Below are 19,257 nucleotides of genomic sequence, written 5' to 3' on the forward strand. Positions count from 1 at the left end.
TTATGTATAGTAGGATAATCTTCTGATGTTCACGGGTATTTGTATAGAACCTCGAGAACAACTTCATGAAATAGGAAATATTCATGTTGATCTTAAGCATTGCAGGGTGTGTTAAGAGAGGCCTATTTAGATGTGTTCTGGTGTTACTCAACAGGTTTTCAAGATTACAACCACTGGCCAGTTCATTAACCTACGATTCTTTAGAGCAGTCATGGTTCAAGACAAGCTAAGCAGCCTGAAACAACTTATAAGAAAATAGCTACAAGTATAATCTTCAGGTATTCATGCGAACTTCAAAGAAGTTCTGCAAAATTTGGAAAACTTCAGACAACTTCTGTAAACTCCAGTAAATTATGCGGTTTGTTGTGTTTTGTGTTTGTGTCATCCTCTATCCCTCACCCAGCCGGGGGCGTTGGACAAGTAGAACTGGGAATAATTTGATCAAATCTGATGCTCCGTAATGGTGCCCTTAATGTTGTGAAGACTAATACTTCAAAAAGGGTAACTAGGTAAGGCAAGACAGGGTGTCATCAACAAGTTAAGGGAACAGGATGCATCAGATATCCACAACAGGTACAGCAAAACATCACATAGACGCCCTTATTCACACTTACTACTCAGGGGGTAGAAGGTCAAGAGCCACCGCCGCCAAATAAAGTTTGAACCGGGTACCTGGGCCTCCCACGATATACCCGCGTCAATGGTCAGTAGATGGTGCCCTGTGCGTATTTAGTATGTAATTTGTTTTATTTAGATATACAAAATGTTTGAAGCCATGCGTCATCAAAACCATAATTTGCATCACCAATATAAAGCACGCAGCGAGCAAAAACACACAACCGTTCTCTCGAACAATTCTCCAAGTGAACTTCTCCAGGGAAATTATGCGGTTTTCATTGAAATTCTGCGAACTTCAGAGAAGTTCTGTGAATCTTATGGAAATTTTGCGAACTTTAGGGAAATCCTGTAAATTTTAGGACAATTCTGCAAATTTGGGGTGAAATTCTGCGAATTTGAGGGAAAATTCTGCAAAGTTAAGGAAAATCTGAAAGTTTTAGGGAAAAAATTGAACTTCATTTAATTTCTACGTACTTCAAGAAAGTATTGTGAACATCAGGGAAGTTCTGCGAACTTCAAGTAATTTCAACAAACTTCAGAGAAACTCTGCGTTTTTTTTTCCAATGGCAGGCAAAACGGATATACATTTAATAAACTTTAAACAAACTAAAATTAGTTAATTGTATTTACCACAAACATTTGATCGATTGCCGATCCTATTTTTCTTCTATTTTTTTATCGAACGTATCGACTATAGTCACCTGAAAATGTAACTTCAATACGACTCTTGCCACCAAAAAACGACTTTGAGAATACGGTGAGAGTTCACCGGCGTTCATCCCAGGTGTCACCTCACCTCAAGCGCCGCGCAGATTAAATCTAATTTTGTTTAAAGTACGTCCCAACTGGAACATTCACAGGCCTTAACCTCTAAGTCCTTTGGACATTTACACACACTTAGTGTTAAATCTCAGAAGAAGGACAGAGAGTTTTTCGAAGATGCACAGTTTTTGTTAGATTTTTCAGACAGCGAAGAGGAAACAGATGAAGAGTGAAACTTTTTTTTTAATTTGTTATCATGTTAACTTCTCAGAAAAATTATTATTGTTAAATTACAGATAAAACTACCTAACAGCAAGATAATTGTGTTCTTCTTGACTCACGCGGATAAATGAAAGTAAAAGTGCGCCAATTTAAAATTGAGTTAGTTTTGTAAAACCGAAGACAACATATCTAGAAGACTGGCAACTCTTCCATTTTCTCGTACGACCGCTATGAGACAGGTACAATCCCGTCATCTCCCACGCAAAGGTAAATGCTTCGAGCGAATTTGATAGCAAAGATTACATCCTCAGAAGAAAGGTTAGTGTATTTGCTCATTTTCCTATGCGTTGCTTCCACCTTCGCTCAAGTGCAGCGCTACTGTATCTGTCGCTTGGATTCTGGCAAAGTTGCCAGTCTTCTTGATATGATGTCTTCGGTAAAACTCAATTTTGAGTAGTTTGAACTTGACGTTGAGTAAAAACAACTTAAAAGTAAGTAATCCTGTTTACATGCGATTGAATGACAACAACTCAAAATTAAGTAGGGCTAGAACTCTAAATTGAGTTGGCGCACGAAACTGCCAACCTCGGTGAAAAGAACACAAAATTAGATACTTTTTTCTTTCCGTGTATGTGTATACAATAGAGCTTTTTGACGTTTAATCGGCGCACCATTTAAATCGAACGAGTGCGAGCAAGAGGGAAACAAATTAGTGGGAAAACAAACCGTCCATTCATCCATGTGTGCTAGGTAGAGAAAGACGAATAAACGTCAAAAACGTCTATACTATTAATTGAGAGTTCAATCTGAACATTGCATTAGGTCCTAAGTAATATTAAAAGATTCTCTTCGTCGACATTTCCAGGTATTTTCAGCACACAGATCGATAAAAGAAGCTTTTATCTAGGGGTTTATTACGGATGTCACTTCACGGTGAAAACTTGTCACTTGTCGTCACGGTGAAGTGATTCCCATTTGATTTGTACGGTAATCACGGCTTTTATTCTGAGTATCACTTGCTTATCACCGTGTAGTGACACCCGTAATAAGGCCCCTAGTGTCTAATACGACAAACACAACAAGAAACGGTTATGTTCTCAAATTATTAACGAAAGAGAAAGTCGACGAAGAGAATCGATCAATGTTACTTAGGGCCTAATGCAATGTTCTGTTCAGCTTGAGTTGTCTAAGCCTGTACCACTCTAAACTTTGTATTTACTGCGTTGTACACTAGGGTGCTTCATTCTGAAAAAAGTGATGAATTTCTGATGGGCCACCCTCCAGTTCGATTCATAGCCCCAACATATGAACCTGTGCAAAAATTGGTAAAGATTGATGAAGGTTTAGAGGTCGCGCCAATGATTTGAAATTTGTATGGGAATTACTATGGAAGAATTTAAAAAATCGCTTATATCGCTATAACTTTGCTTCTACTTGTCCAAATGTCGAAAAAATTTAGTATGTTATTGCTATGGCAATAAACAAAAAGCCTACAGTTGCTACGCTCAGTTTTGCAGCGTATCAAGAATTATAAAAATGTGAAAAAATGGCAAAATAGGGTAAATTGACAGATGAATATGTACAAGGCAACAACGCCAATTTCATCGCAACAACAACAGGCTTGTTGATCATTGTCATGACAACCACATATTTTTTTTTTCAACGTTTGGACAACTACAACCAAAGTTAGAGCAATGTAAACGAAAATCAATAATTTCCCATAGTAATTCACCAAAATCTCCATACAAAATCCAAATCATTGGCGCGACCTCTAAACCTTCATCAATCTTTACCATTTTTTGCACAGGTTCATATTTTGGGGCTATGAATCGAACTGGAGAGTGGCCTATCAAAAATTCATCACTTTTTTCAAAATGAAACACCCTATTGTACACACACTCCTTACTGATATCCAAGATACCTAGAAATACTTTAAAAAATAATTAGCGTTAGCTCGTTACTATCGTTGTTAAACAAATTTGTTTGTTTTTTTTTATAATGCGTTTATTTTTCCATGCTCATTTGCCGTAGCTTTGCGGAGCCGATATTCATTGTTTAGATTACAAAATTACTTAAAACTAACGTTAGTAAAGCGGGGCCGATTACTCGCGGCTATCTCGAGGTTAGGGGTAATAAATTGTAACAAATGGATGGCAGGGTAGGGATTGAGAGCACAAGGTTTGGAGAGCAATGTGCTCTTGATCTCGAACTAAGTGACAAACTGATGAAAAAGACAAACATGAGGGGACACCAATGGGCAGCTAACAACTTGGGGGTACACAAAATGACACTAACAACTAAATCCTCAGATCTATCCGTTTTAAAAACACATAAATGAACTTGCAATGGTCGAGATCTTGGCTCGCCAAGATGTCTCTAACGGGCCGCATAGGTTGTTTTCCTCGGGCCCTGAGGGATGCGGATAACTCGGATCTAGCAACACAATGGTGCATGACCAAAGCACGTGGTCGATCTCGTGATAACCACTACCACAAGCCCACTAATTGCTACCTGCGAGCCCGATTCGAAAGAAATGCGAATCTAACGAGCAGTGATTGGACATGAGCCTCGACACGTATAAAGTCACGGTTCATGTCCAACCCTTGGAACCACGGCTTGATCGATACCTGTGGGAGAATATAATGTAACCATCTTCCCAGATCACTCTCGATAACATGGCGAGGCATCATGTTACTGTGTATTGTTCTCAAAGTTCTGTGCAAAGTTATCCTGAATCGGATACAGGAGAAAATCGACGCGACTCTCCGACGGCAGCAGGCAGGATTCCGTGCCGGAAGATCTTGTGTGGACCATATTTTCACGCTCCGCATCATCCTGGAGCAGGTCAATGAATTCCAAGAGTTCCTTTATTTGGTATTCATTGACTACGAAAAAGCTTTCGACCGTCTCAATTACGAGAATCTGTGGGGTGCCCTGAGACGCAAGGGAGTCCCGGATAAAATCGTCAACCTCATCGAAGCGCAGTATGAGGCTTTCACGTGCAGAGTTCTGCATAACGGAGTCTTGTCCGACCCTATCCGGGTAGTCGCTGGTGTGAGACAAGGATGTATACTATCACCGCTTCTGTTTCTCATCGTAATCGACGAGATCATGGTAGGTGCAATTGACCGTGTACCGAACCGTGGGCTGCTTTGGCAGCTTATCACCATGGAGCATCTCAACGACTTCGATTTGGCTGATGATGTTGCTCTACTAGCACAACGGCGCTCTGATATGCAGAGTAAGCTCAATGACCTAACCAAACGCTCCTCTGCGGCGGGTCTCACCATCAACGTCAACAAGACCAAATCGTTGGATATAAACACGGGCAACCCTTCCAACTTTACGGTAGTGGGGCAAGCAGTGGAGAAGGTCGAAAGTTTCCAATATCTTGGCAGCCAAATAGTGTCGGACGGCGGGACCAACAGCGACATAGGTGCACGAATCAAGAAGGCTAGGGCTGCCTTTGCGAGTTTACGAAACGTATGGAGATCCAACCAGATAAGTCAACGCACCAAAATCCGAATTTTCAACTCGAACGTGATATCTGTGTTGTTATACGCCAGCGCTGGATTGGATTCCGGCAGGACATCGCAGCAGAGGCAGACCCAGGGGCTCATGGCGGTGGAGCCTCAATAAGGAAATTTAGCAAGTCGATAGGAATCTGACCTGGGCCCAGGTCAAGGCAAAAGCGAGCAGCCGCCCAGGATGGAAGTCTTTCACGTTGGCCCTTTGCACCGCTGGTGGTGCACAGGACCCTTAAGTAAGTAATTAAATCATCATCTGGTCCATGGATGTTCCGAAACCTTAAAGTGAAAAACGCATATTGAATTCTAAAGAATCCATTGGTTACTACTTAGAATTCTCACCCAATTATATATCCAGTAACGCTTCAAACATCGTAGCCCACCTGTAATTTGCCATCCTAGCCACGATATCCTAGCCTAATGTAACCATAATGAAGAGCTTGCCCTTTTCATACTCCTGCAGCTAGTCGTTTGGTTTGGTTTTGGCCATATTGTTAATTGTGAATTGTGGGTTCGAATCCCACCGGTGCCCTTAGATTTTTCGCAAATTTTCTCACACGCACGTCTCTTGCCGATGATATGTGCTAACCTCTCAGTATCTTCTAACTGTCGCATATAACATATTGTTAATTTTATACGTGACGAAAAGTAACAAATCGACAGTGCACTAGAAACCGGTCACTATGATGGTAATAACTTAAGGATACTTATGAGATATTTAAAAATATTTTAATGATATTAGAACTAAAGTCTAGAGTGGGGTGCCCCTAGGACGTAACGCTTTGAATAAGTTTTCCTTGAATACATTGTGCCTGAAAAAATAGGAACTCAGTAACGACATCTCTCGAGCTTCTCGCGGAACACATGCTAGCTTACTGAGGCGAAAAAAATGTTGCATGCAAGATAAACAGTATATACAAAAACGTCAAAGTTATCCGAGTAGTTCGCGGAAATGATAATGTTCAAATCAATTGTTGCGTGAACAATTATCCAGAATGAAGTGTTACGTCTGTTTATCTGTGCCTGTACCATTTTTGCACCCGTATATTCGAGTGTGGCATGAACAGTGATATAACTATATGCCAAGGGAAATCGAGGAATTTTCCAAACCGACAAAAACCGCGAGTCCGAACACTGGGGTCATTTACTCTTCGCAGTAGGAAATGTCCTGCAATGAAATTCAGCCCTTCAAGCCCAAAAGGACTCGAACTTTCCTGTCAGCCGTAGATTGTGCACACATTTCTGTAAGCTTCCCCTTAAACCCAGCAGCCATATTTCATCTTTCATCACCGTTGTAGCAGCTCAGTAGGTTTATTATCATCCACAGGTTGAAATTTTGTCATCACAAAGTCCGGAGAAGAAGAAAAAGGCTTGACTGTTAACGGAAATTTACCATCCCATCCATTTGCCAAGAGTGTTGTTTGGATTAGTAATACTGCAGAAGATGACACTTGAAATGGGTTCAACCTGACCGCTGCTCACCCACCCTGCACCCACACTGCATTAGGTTGACCGTTACACATGTTTCGGAACCTGGCCCATGGGCAGTTATGATTTTACACACCTTCGTCCGTCCCATCATCATATGGGTGACTTATTGTAGTATTGCACAGAATTACTCTCTGCGGCACCCTGACGGCGAGGATATCTTATCAATTATCACATATTTGTTTATTTCACAAGTGTGTCTGCCGGAGAGTAGGTTCGTGATGGGGCAGGTTGCGGATCGCGGGGGCTTCCGGGGGGACTACTGCAGCAGAAGCACCTCTATAGAGTGCTCCAAGCCGAATCTAGCAGCTCATTCGGTTCTGAAACGTGGAGCACACTGGATGTGTTTTTACGGGTGAACCGGCCCGTAGATAGTGGCCGCTCTGGCAAGTGTTGGATTCTGTGATTTTGAACCGCGAGTGCGAGAGGTTTTCGGTAAATATTCAATTCACTGAAACCTGCTGTACGATGTACCTGCTGTAGCAAGCACAATGTACACAGAGTACAACTACCACGTTGCTGGACTCATTGTCGGATGAATTTGTTTGTTCGCCGGCCGAGCGGTCGGACGAGAGACTATTAGCGGAGGAGCAGCACACATGGCTTCCACCATGGCGGTTTGGGAGAGCGGAAATCGTTTGTAAAGTGGGTCCCCACGCTCGCAACAAGTGCCGCGCACAGGTACTTACTCTTCGAATGATAAGGCGGCAGTGTGGGGCAAAACGTGCGACGAGGGAGGGAGCTGAAAGTGCGATAAACATGTGATAACACTATGATAAAGTTGGAAATGTCTCACCGCATGCGATAAAGCAGACCACGCCGGCAATGTGCGCCAGTTTATGACTAGACGCGGGCGGATGTGGATGCGCAACAAACAGCACTTTACATACCCTGGCCAGTGCATCCACGTTGTCACCCACAGTCGGCCACGTTCTGAACTCTGGATCTTTTTATTCTGCTTCAACTAGAAATGGCGTGGGGCCTTTCGGTTTCGAATATGAAAATAAAGAGAGCTATCCGTCGACAGTAGGGATATGATTCACTGTCATGGAATTGCTCTCTTTATGTACAATTCGATATTCAACATGGATTGATTCACGTTCACGTGATGCGTAGGTAGAGGGCACTGTCATCAGCTGTTATATCATATCAATAAAAGAACCAGTCAGAATTCTATCTTTCCGAACTAATGTGACAAGTAAAAAAAAAACCGGTATGTATATTTATAGTAAACAAATCTCACAAACAGCAAAAAAGAGAGATATATTAGCAGCTAGTTTTCTAACGATTTCCTCCTATACAGTAAAGTACAATATTGGTTAAATGTTTAGGCACTTGTAGATTGATTTTTTTTGTATTGCTGTAACACGTACTCTTTTTGCTCCGTCCAGCCTGGCAGTACGAGGGTAGTGCTTATAGGTGCGATGTCATCATTCTTCATTTGCCATCACCATCATCATCATCATCATCATCACTCCCATCTAACAGCTGAACGTGTGCGGTGTTGGCTTTCGTCATTGCTGTTCTTTTGTTATCACACTCTTTATTGCTTACACTGGTGGGCATAAAAAAATGATAATGTGTCGATAAATTATCTGCTTTAAATGTTCCTTTACAACATTAATCTATTTTGGTTCTCTCGTTAGAATCTAGCGATAATTTATTCTTGAAGGATTGAAATAATTTTTAGCTATATTCACACCCTTTAACCACTTTTTTGTGAATCACGTGACATCAAGTGACTCTACGCGCAAACCAAACGGCTTATACTTAAATTGTAAGTATGAGTTTATTACGTCCTCTGTGTATGTGTATGGAATCTACTGCTCACAATCGTTTTGAGCTATCATTATCACCAGATACAAACATACTCATTCTCGGTTGCTAAGAGATTGTCGAACGAGTGTACAAGCAAGTGATTCCCGCAGACAGCGGTAGAACGAAACATCCGAGAAACTGAAAGAATGTGAGAAACTTTGTCTACCGAGTGCAAGCCTGTTGAAATGCGTAAAAACGAGTGAGTCGTTGTGGATCAGAGATCGGATCAATTTTATTAATTTCTGCAGTTTTCGTTTAGAACAACTTTCTGCTTATCAATACTAATTTTAACCTAGAATATATTAGGTGATGAAAAAAAATCGTTCCTTAATTTGTTTTCTAGTTAAATTTCAGATATGGAATCAAGAAGATTTATTTTTCAAAAAATAAATTAATCGTCCTAATTCAAGTTTAAGTTTAGTTCTTTTTCCTATCTGTATCGATGCACCTAAACCATAGAGGTAACTCTAAGACCAGAAGGTCCCGAAGAAACGTGCTCAACTTTTTGGCTCAGCTGTGGTACTCTCTTCGGTCCCATGCTAATCGATGCACCCCTCGAAACATAGGAAAATCCACGAACCCCTAATTTTATCTGTCAAACCTTCATAGCGAATCAGAACAAACATAGTGTAGTACTAGAATTTATACTGGAATGGGGTACGTTAATCGATTTGCTTGTAATCGTGATGTGTGTGCGTCCAGTGTGAGCCAATTTTAAATCGATAGTTTCCACTGGTTTTCTAAGCCATACTTGAGTTTTTTTTTCATAATATTTATTTGGTAGGCTCATTGTCTCTTGGAACTAAACGGAGCCTAGGGACCAATATTTTTTAGCAATAAAATTAACATCTTGATTTTTTCACCACTCTATTTTTCTTCTCTTCCAATCTCCATTTATTCTCCATCGGTTCGTGTGCAGCAAGATCCGGCTAATGTTCTGCCGTCAGCTCGGGCTCCGACTGTTTGGCTCTGGTTTCCGGGGTTGCCACGCCCATTTTTACCACCCCCTCATGTTTTACTTTGATTACTTGCTCGTTCTGATTGTTGTTGCCCAAAGCACTTACAGCCGCTACAGAAGCGTGCGTACGTACTGCTCTGTTTTTCTTCGTTCCTTCAATTCTTTCGTTTTCCCTCTTAGGACAGGAATTCATCCTACGCCTTACTCCTTATATATAATATATTCCCCTCCCGATTGAGGAAATTAAGCCAGTATGAGATCTCCTTTTCCATGTCCATATACACACCTCTCACACCTGTATGCATGTCCAGGCCCAGCTCTGGTGGAATTTTTCCCGGATGACACGCTTCACTTTCCCGTATTTTTCCCACTCCAGCGTAAGATCCTTATCAGACAAGGTAAGGTAAGGATTCTTTATTAAGGAGGCTTTCAGCGTGGGGCTGGTTCGCTTCCGGAGTTTTATCAGACAACTCCGGTGGCAAATCGTGCATACGAACGTATTGAACGTAGCCCCCCGCAAGTGTCATTTGTACTTCCACTGCCTTTCCATCAGCATAATGGAAAGCTAATTGCTCGGGTTATGCATCAAGGCATAATACATGCCCCATAACACAAAAATATAGTCTTTCTTACAGGAAAAAGTTTCAGCAATCGAATGGAACTGGTTTCATTTTTGGCAATCTTCGATAGTGCCAGTTGGGGCGTACGCAGTTTTGTTTCTTAAATCCCTTATTTTGGAATAAAATAACTCTCAATTGTTTTAATCGTTAAACCTAATACGGTTCTTTCCTATGAATTTCTGAGAAATTTCCCCAAGAATAACTGTATTTTATCATATGCTCTTATTGAAACAAGACTTTTAATTATTCTTTTTTTTTTTAGAGAATACGGAAATTGAGAGTTAAACAAAATTTGGGTGTTTGTGCTTTTTTAAATATTTATTTGAGAGCTTTTTAGCCAAAGGCTACTTCATCTCTCGGGGTTTGTATGCGAAAATCACCTGAAATCTAGATTTTCACTATCCTGTCCAAGATGAAACCAGTTTTTTTTTTTAATTTAAACACAAGTTAGTGAATTTTGATACATTTTTACGTTTTTGTCCCCACTGTGCAATGTATTTAAATGTGTAGTTGACTGTTTGCAAATATAGTTAAGATGTCAAACTTAATTATCTTAAAGATAAATCGTCCAGCTCAAACCGTTGTAGGGGTAAGAGGTGAGACCATCATCATCATCATCATCATCATTTTTTTACTAGAACATTCATCCTCCATGTTCATATAGATGTGGTAGTTGCTAATATTGGTTCCCATAATATCAGAAACTATAAAAAACCTCCCTTAGCTCAGTCGGTAAAGGTGCGGCTATAAAGCAAGACCATGATGCATGCGGCTCGGTTCGATTTCCGGTCCGGTCTAAGACTTTTTCGGGTTGAAACATTTCTCGAATTGCCTGGGCATCGAGGGGGACGACTTTATCTACGATGCAGGAAAGATTGTGTTTTTGTGGCTAGCTGTGCGCATGCTGAGTAGATAGAAAGAAGATTGACGACGATTCTGAAGATTTCCTGCAAAAAGATGATGCGCGATGCAAGTAGATGCTAGAAATGAAAGAAGATTTTTCGAAGATTGATTCGCTAAGGTGAGATTTGTTGAGCATCTAGACTTGAGATTTTGATGTGTCGCCCCCCTCGCTGGGCATAGAGTATTGTCACAGACAAATATACAAAACACTCACAATCACCTTCTTCGCAATATTTAACAGTCAATTCAAATAAGTTTCTAGTTGGGAATGTGCTCGCATTTGTCATGGTGGCGCCGCTGAAGCGATAAATAAACCACCAAATTTCTAACTTATCAGTAATGACCAATTCCATGACAAAAATATTTGTAATTTTGTGCAAAATGGCGTCATTTACATTTTTCCGAGGGGGTAAAGTAATACCATAGGGGTAACTCTAAGACCATAAGGTCCCGAAGAAACGTGCTCGACTTTTTGGCTCAGCTCTGGTACTCTCTTCGGTTCCAAGCTAATCGATGCACCCCTCGAAACATAGGAAAATCCACGAACCCCTCTTTTTTGTCTGTCAAACTTTCATAGCGAATCAAAACAAACATAGTGTAGTACTAGAATTTCGACTAGAATGGGGTACGTTAATCGATTTGCTTGGGGTCAAGTAGTGAGCCAATTTAAAATCGTTAGTTTCGTATTGATTGTTGGTATCTCTCCACTCCGGCTTTCCTTAATCCGACATCACGGTCTCTTATGGAGCTTTTTTACATTGGTAACATTGATTTGTATGGACTTGACAGTCAGATTATCAAATTTGTCGGATTAGTGGGGGGATACTGTGATAAGTACGCTCTTACTCACTGCAAAACCATTCTTTTTTTTTATTCATCATCAACGATAATAGCAATAGCGTCAAAATCGACCGTAGTATCCTCGCTCAATTTTCATTTGTTTCGATTAATTCGATGAAAATCCCATATTTTCGTTTTACAAATCATATGTTTGAACTATTGGTTCTGTTCTGCTCAAAGACACACGAGACTACAAAACAAAATTTAAAAACTGATTATGAATTGTGCATACGACTCAAAATCAAAACGGCATTTCTCGCTGGCATCACTGGAATTCCAATGTCACTAATGTTAATTTTGACGTCGGATGAGATGAATTATAAGTTTGGATTTTATTTATTGTAAGTCATTTCCGCATTCGCCCTTGAAACTTGTGAGTTTAACAGAACCACCAGCACCAAATTGTCGGGGTACACTGGCAATATACTGGAGTTGTCAAGTTGCCCCCGGGTTGGGCATCTCAGCCAGAGTAGAGTCGGTGTAATGAGTCACGCCAAGAGTGAAGCCAAGTCTACCTATTGAACTGTCAAACCGGCTACCTATCGTGCAAAGTAAACAAACATTACGATGCTATGAAAGGTATTGCAATAAAATATAAAATATAATGGTAGAAATGATCAGAAACACGCAGTGAGCAATAAATTGTCATGGGATACGTTTGATAATGATCACTTATGAGAGTTTCTACTATTTTTGGTTAAGATAATTTGACTAAATCACTGATATAATGATTTACTACAGCCGCTATTTTTTTTCTCGCTAGAAGTCATTTGAAGTTGATGTAGAAGTCCTCTGTTGCCAAGTGAAAAGAAAGGGAATCTTTCGAAAACCGTGATGCGAGTTCAACTGTTTTTCTCTTGGCGTGACTCATTATACACCGACTCTAAGCCATAGATTGAAAATGACAGGTGGGCAGGAGCTTACGGTCTCCCAGTGTTGGTGAGTTCTTTGCCGTTAATGTTCACCTCTCTTACTCGCCTAGATCTCAGCCATCATGAGGCCATTTGTGAACTCTTCATGGAACGATTTTCGAGAAGATTTCTCGATCAACAATACTAAAGAGTGGATCAGTAAACTTGCAATGACCTATCTTGCAAACTGAAGCTCATCCAACGCTGACCAATTCCTGTATTGGATAGAAGAGAATTTTCCCTAGACCCTGACGGTGTTGTTGATTTGGCACGAGATTTGATTACAAAAGCTGATCCGTCTTTTTGTATTGTTGGTTGAGATTTCACGACGTTCCTTTATTATAAACAAATGGCTGTCACCTATCATGTTAATTATGCCATTCCATAGCTAAACGATATAGTGGTTCTCAGAATTTCGTAAAAATGTGTAGTTTTGTTCCTTATTGCAAAATGTTAGACCCGCATTTTTAATTTTTTTTATTGGGTGACCATTTTCATGTAAAGGTGAGCCAAAAAAATCGATTCTTTTCAAAAATGATTTTTTTTTTCAAAAAAGCATATCTTTTGAACCACTGGGCCAATTTCAAAATATCAAATGAAATGTAATTGATCAATTTACATGGCCAAGTTTTGAACCCACCACAGCATGCTTTTGGCGTTACTGTATATGGACGATCAAATGTAAGATACTGTGGTAGCCACAGTATAGTTCTGTCAAAACCTCAGCATTTTCATTGATCCATTGAAAATACTTTTTAGAACCAATATAATGATATTAAAAAATGAGATTTGGTATTGAAAAACATTGATTATAATTGTTTTTTCTTTATGGTTTTCATGGTTTGTAGACAGAAAGCGTAATATTTTTTTATATTTTTCCTGAAAATTTAGGCTTTTTTAGCCAGATTTCCTCTCGCTTGGACTGTATTTGTTGTTTACCTGTAGAGAACAGCTGACTATGAACCAGGCTTGCTGAAACACCTCAAACTCACTGGAGGTTTTAAAATACTCTTGTCCTGCGAGTTTAGCCAGCCCTCACCTCGAGTGAGTGGCGGCAGAAATATGGAAGAAGTAAACAAAAATCCATCGAGAGAGAGAGGGAGAGTGAACTTCAGCGAGAGGATGATTTGACGTGCACTTTTCGAGACTCCGGATGACTTTTTTGTTCGACGCAAGAGGCTCAGAGTTCACCCAGAGTGAGAGTAAAGCTGGGTTTAGACAGGGCAAGTCAGTTGATCAAGTCAGTTGAATTCAACTGACTTGAAAGCGAATTGAATGTGTAAACCATGCCATTCAACTGAGTTGATCAACTCACTTGAATTGAAAAAAAGTTGAACCAGGCTAAACTTTTCAAGCCAATTGAATTAAACTGAGTTGATCAATTGACTTGCCCTGTCTAAACCCAGCTTAAGAGCGTGTGATAGAAAACATGAACATGAATGGCAGCAAACCTCACTCTCATTTTATCCCCCTTCGCTCCTTCGCTCACTGCAGAGGAATGATTTGGCAGTAGGCATTTTACTCCTCAGAAAAATGCTACGCTCGGCTCATTTCACACTCGCGAGTGAGGCTCCATCAAGCCTGCTATGAAATAATGTCAAGTACCTACCACAGTTACCATCCGACCAGAGCTTCTTGTCGTTATATATGGCCGTTTTTTCGCTCCACGACATCTATTTCTGCTACACCGGATATTCAATTATCTATCAGCATAAAACAATAATTCCAGTTCCATGTCTCGGTTCAGATAGCTGTATTCCCGATTTTATCGTCTCGCTATCCTATTGCATCTAGCAAAACATATGAGCTATCAAAATACCGGATTGCCAAACATGCCATTATTTGAAATTTTCGCTCCACCATGCTCAAACGGTTTCAACTCAGGTACTGATTAGCCTCCCAAAATTTAAACTCATTTGGTAAGAAACTGACTTGGCACAAACTATTCGAAGTTTATATGGAAATTACTATGGGAAAACCAAACCTTTTTTTTGTTCATTGTTTTCTACCCATTTTCCATATTGCTTTTTCGAAAATTTCTATAACTATTCTTGCGGGAAATTTTCTAAGCTACAACTTTGTGGCATGATCAAGCAGCTGTTCTGTGGGCAACACTGTATTCAGCAGTGTGACATAGTAGCCATGATATTTGTGCTCTATTCTTCGCACCAGAAACACCAATGTTACCTACTGAACAGTTGAATGAGCATAATCATAAGACATCAGTGACTTGAATCATTAATAACTTTTGTTCTTTACATTTGATTGAAAAGTGGTTTTCAACAAAGTTTTAGCTGAGCTACAATCACTGTTATGATTTTTAAAAGTATAGTGATGTGGTGAATTGTTAGATAGATATGAACAAAAACATAAGTTTTCCCATAGTAATTCCCATATAAACTTGAAATGGTTTGTGGCAAGTCAGTTTCTTACTAAAGTAGTTCAAATTTTGGGAGGCTAAGCAGGACCCAATTTGGAACCGTTTAAGCACTGTGGAGCGAACATTTCAAATTTTGCATCAGTCTAGTGACTACCTTTTGGGCTGATTTATAAATTTAAAGTCGTATATCCGGAGTGATTTGAGATTTGGGCGTAATTGCTTTTGAAAACAAACACGTCAATTACTGATTTCTCTTGAATAAAAGCTCAATCTCACAAACAAACTATACCAAATGATAGAGGAATCATTCCTCTACCTCATAGTGTTATTACTGTTGGAGATTGAGCTTTTATTCGCGAGAAATCGGTGATTGACGAGTTTGTTTACAGATGCAATTACGCCCAAATCTCAAATCACTCCGGATATCAGCCTTATATTGCAAAAAGAAACCTTATCAGGCTATTAATGCGCTTGTTGGTTACTCTAGTAGAGTTGCACTGAATTTTCAAAGGAAAAAGATAGAATAGGGCATATCAAGGATAAGTTGTCAAATGGCTGTATCTGCATTTGTAAACAATGATTCAACCGTAATTTTATAGAAACCCTTTTTTTTTATATTTGCCTTAAATCATCAGAATTATATTGCACTTTTTGCATTAGTGGACTTGATGGTTACTTGAGCAGCTGTTACAACTTCTGAAACACCACCCTCCCCATTCAAATACTGCGTCATTTATGTATGTTCCCTTATCCAATTTTTCCCATGTAACCATCAAGCCCACTTATGCAAAAAGTGCAATATAATGCTTATATAAAAACTTATATTGCAAAAAGGGCTGTGCTATTAACGGGCTTGATGATTGTTTGGGTCAATCTTTTGTTCTTCACACCGAGGGGGGCGACACATCTAAATCTCAATTCTAGATGCTCAAAAAATCTCGCACTAGCGAATCAATCTTCGAAAAATCATCTTTAATTTCTCGCATCTACTTGCATCATGCTTCATCTTTTTGCAGGAAATCTTCAAAATCGACATAAATCTTCCTTCTATCTACTCAGCGTGCGTGCAGCTAGCCACAGCAAAACACAATCTTTTCTGCATCGTAGATAGAGTCGTCCCCCTCGCTTCACACTAAGTTTTTTTTTGCGATTTTAGACAATTAACCCTTTTTAAATTTGTAGAAGCTCATAAGTTACCTACATATGACTATTCTGCATCGAATCAAGGATAACACAAATCCGACCACCAACCGATTCTGGCAGCCATAAAACAATTGTTTTGCCCACCAGTGTAAAGTAAACGCCAACACCGCTAATCGGAGATTCACCTCAAAGGGGGAAAAACGAATGGGTAAATTTGCTGCTTACTTCACATACCACGCGGCCCTATCGCACCACGCGTGTACATTATCCGCGTTGACGAAGGCGTCCTCGTCATCACCACACAGCAGCACACACTACCGTAGTGCGGTTCGGTTCGGACGCAAACAAAAACATCTAAATGAGTTGAACAAAACAGCTACCTCTGTACCAACAACAATCTACATGATTAACACCTAAAGCTTTTCTGCTACTGATTCTACGATTCCTCTGCCTCGGAATGCGATACATACTATATACAACATCAATTTCATCAAATTTGTTGATTTGCTACATTATCATTAAAAAAAAGTTCCGTGATTGGAAACAAACAGCATAGAATTAAAGGATAATACAACAAAAAGGTTATCATCATGAGTCAGTTCACCTAAGCAGATGACTCCCATGTAGAAAGAAAATCCGTTCTATTCAAAGCTGTCCAGGTTGAGCGATTTGATGTACCCGTCGATCTTCTGCTTGAGCTTCCCGTTCACCACCAGCTCGTCGGTCGACAGTTCTACATTGGTCATCGGGGATACGATCTTCTGGCGGCTGAACCACTCCTGAATGGCCAAACGCTCGTACGTGAAACCGTCTGTGGTGAAGGAAAAAAGCAAAAAAAATGCAATATGATTATTAGGTGTCAAATCACAAATAACAGTCTTTCAACCAATTGAGCTGACTTTTTGTGAGTGTCAAGTTTGTGGTTGACCCTAATCACATACAAAAAATCAGCTCAATTGGTTGAAGGATTTTTGAGAAATGGCAGTGGGTAGACGGCCCCACCCATCGCACAAATCGGGGATTCCTAAATAATTCGTTATTTAAATGCCATAGACTAAGGTAAACGTACTAATGTTCTACCTACCACTAGTTTTCGACCCTTCCATTCAAATTGAAAACAGTGTTTAACATATAAAGCGATATGGTCAAAACTTCCGATGTATGCAAATTAGGAAAATTTGGTGGTTGGAACAAAAAAACTTTTGACAGGCATTTGTTGATGTTTTATTGAAGAAGAAATTGATGAAAAGTTTTTCTCGATTGATTGACGCATCCCGAAATTACGGATCATGGAACTTGAGAAAAGAAAATTAATTGTGCACAAACATCTAGAGAACCCTTCGTGGTCTGCCTCAAAAATAGCAAAAGTGTTAAAATTCCCAAAGCCAACGGTGAGTCTTGTAATCAAACGTTACAAGGATACTCTGAGTGTGGATAGAGCACAGCGCATCTATCATAAAAGTGGCACTAGGGACAAAGAGCTGAGGAAAAAGGTGTTGAGGTACGTGAAAAGCTACCCAGGTGTCTCCATACGTGATTTGGCAAAGAAATACGATTCCAACTTTTCCACCGTGCGTAACATCCTTTCAAGAGAAGGATATAAGTCTTTTTGTGCCAGCAAACATCCGAATCGCTCCCTGAAACAAAATTTAGTGGCCAAAAAGCGAGCACGATTACTATACGAACGAGTTTTGACGAAATTTGATGGCTGTATTTTAATGGATGACGAAACATATGTCAAATGGATTATAAACAAATCCCCGGACGAAAATTTTACCTGGCAACTGGTCGTGGGGATGTCCTTTCCAGGTATAAATTTGTTTTTGCTGATAAGTATGCTCGTAAACTAATGATTTGCCAAGGAATCTGCAGTTGTGGCCTTAAAACCAAGGTTTTAATCACATCTCACACAATGACGTCGAAGGTTTACATCACAAACGAAGTGACAGACGGAGCGGCTCGAAAACTTTGGTGACTAACCTGCTATTTCAATTTTTCAGTGTACCACATGGCAACACCACTACTACTGGATTGTACCACATGGCAACACTACTATTGGATTGTACTAGCATTTTCACCAAATATATTGGAATGTTTTGGTTCTATCTCTTTCACTCTACTCAAAACTGAAATGCACAAAAAAATGAAAAAATGAAACACTCTTTGCACTCTGTCAAAGAATCATTGTACACAAAATCAACTTTGTTCAAATCAAAACAAAAAAACTAACCCATCTGGTGGATAATGGCACAAGCTTTCAAGAAAATTCTATTACAGTGAACCACATTATTTTAATGGATTTCTTCGCCAGTTAGTCGTCTGTCACTTCGTTTGTGGTTTACATTAAAGAGAAGAGTGTCTGAAAAAGCGGATTCCACCCTTCATTCGGCAACACAAGACCAACGTTATGTTTTGGCCGGATCTAGCCAGCTGCCACTACTCTAAGAAGGTACTAGAATGGTATACTGCAAACAATGTTAATTTCGTCGCCAAAAAGATTAATCCTCCGAATTGCCCTGAGTTCAGACCGACCGAAAAATATTGGGCAATTGTCAAGCGAAAACTTCGAGGATGCGGTAAAGAAGTGACAAATGCACAACAAATGCGTTTAAAGTGGAATAAGTTCGCCGGTACAGTGTCACCAACGACTGTGCAGATCATGATGGCATCGATCACAAGTAAAGTGCGACAGTTCGTTCGAAACGGTGTTCTGTATATTTGTAAAATTCTGGGATCTCTTCAAATATGAGCCTTCTCAGCAATCAAAATAGGTCCTCTTAGTGAGAAGAACAAGCGATGATACTGATATTTGACCATGCATCGGAACCCTGGCCCGAACCTTTTCTTGTGTCCAATATCAACACTGAAGTTCATAACCGTCACCAAGAAGAGCTTAGGCCCAGAGAGCGATGTAGTAGATCATACATCCCGCTACGTACCAAGAAAAAATGATCTATGCACGTTATGGGGCAACTGTGCAACTGCATTACTTGAATAATTTTGCTGAAGATCATAATTGCTGAGAGATTGAGCATTTTTTTGTGAAATCTTCGTGAAAATCAGTTTT

General features: G+C 39.9%; 1 protein-coding gene across 1 annotated transcript in view; it reads right to left on the bottom strand.

The window, feature by feature from the left end:
* Positions 1 to 16,825: 16,825 nt before the first annotated feature.
* Positions 16,826 to 19,257, bottom strand: part of LOC135704634 (WD repeat, SAM and U-box domain-containing protein 1-like) — a 32,057-nt gene continuing 29,625 nt past the window's right edge. The window contains exon 8 of the mRNA XM_065226112.1: positions 16,826 to 17,001. Coding sequence (XP_065082184.1) covers positions 16,832 to 17,001 — 170 coding nt within the window. The 3' untranslated portion in view covers positions 16,826 to 16,831. The remainder of the gene's footprint in view (positions 17,002 to 19,257) is intronic.

Source organism: Ochlerotatus camptorhynchus, unplaced genomic scaffold (genome assembly GCF_037179485.1).
Source record: "Ochlerotatus camptorhynchus isolate MF236.1 unplaced genomic scaffold, CSIRO-AGI_Acam_v1.1 ptg000244l, whole genome shotgun sequence".
Taxonomy (NCBI): domain Eukaryota; kingdom Metazoa; phylum Arthropoda; class Insecta; order Diptera; family Culicidae; genus Ochlerotatus; species Ochlerotatus camptorhynchus.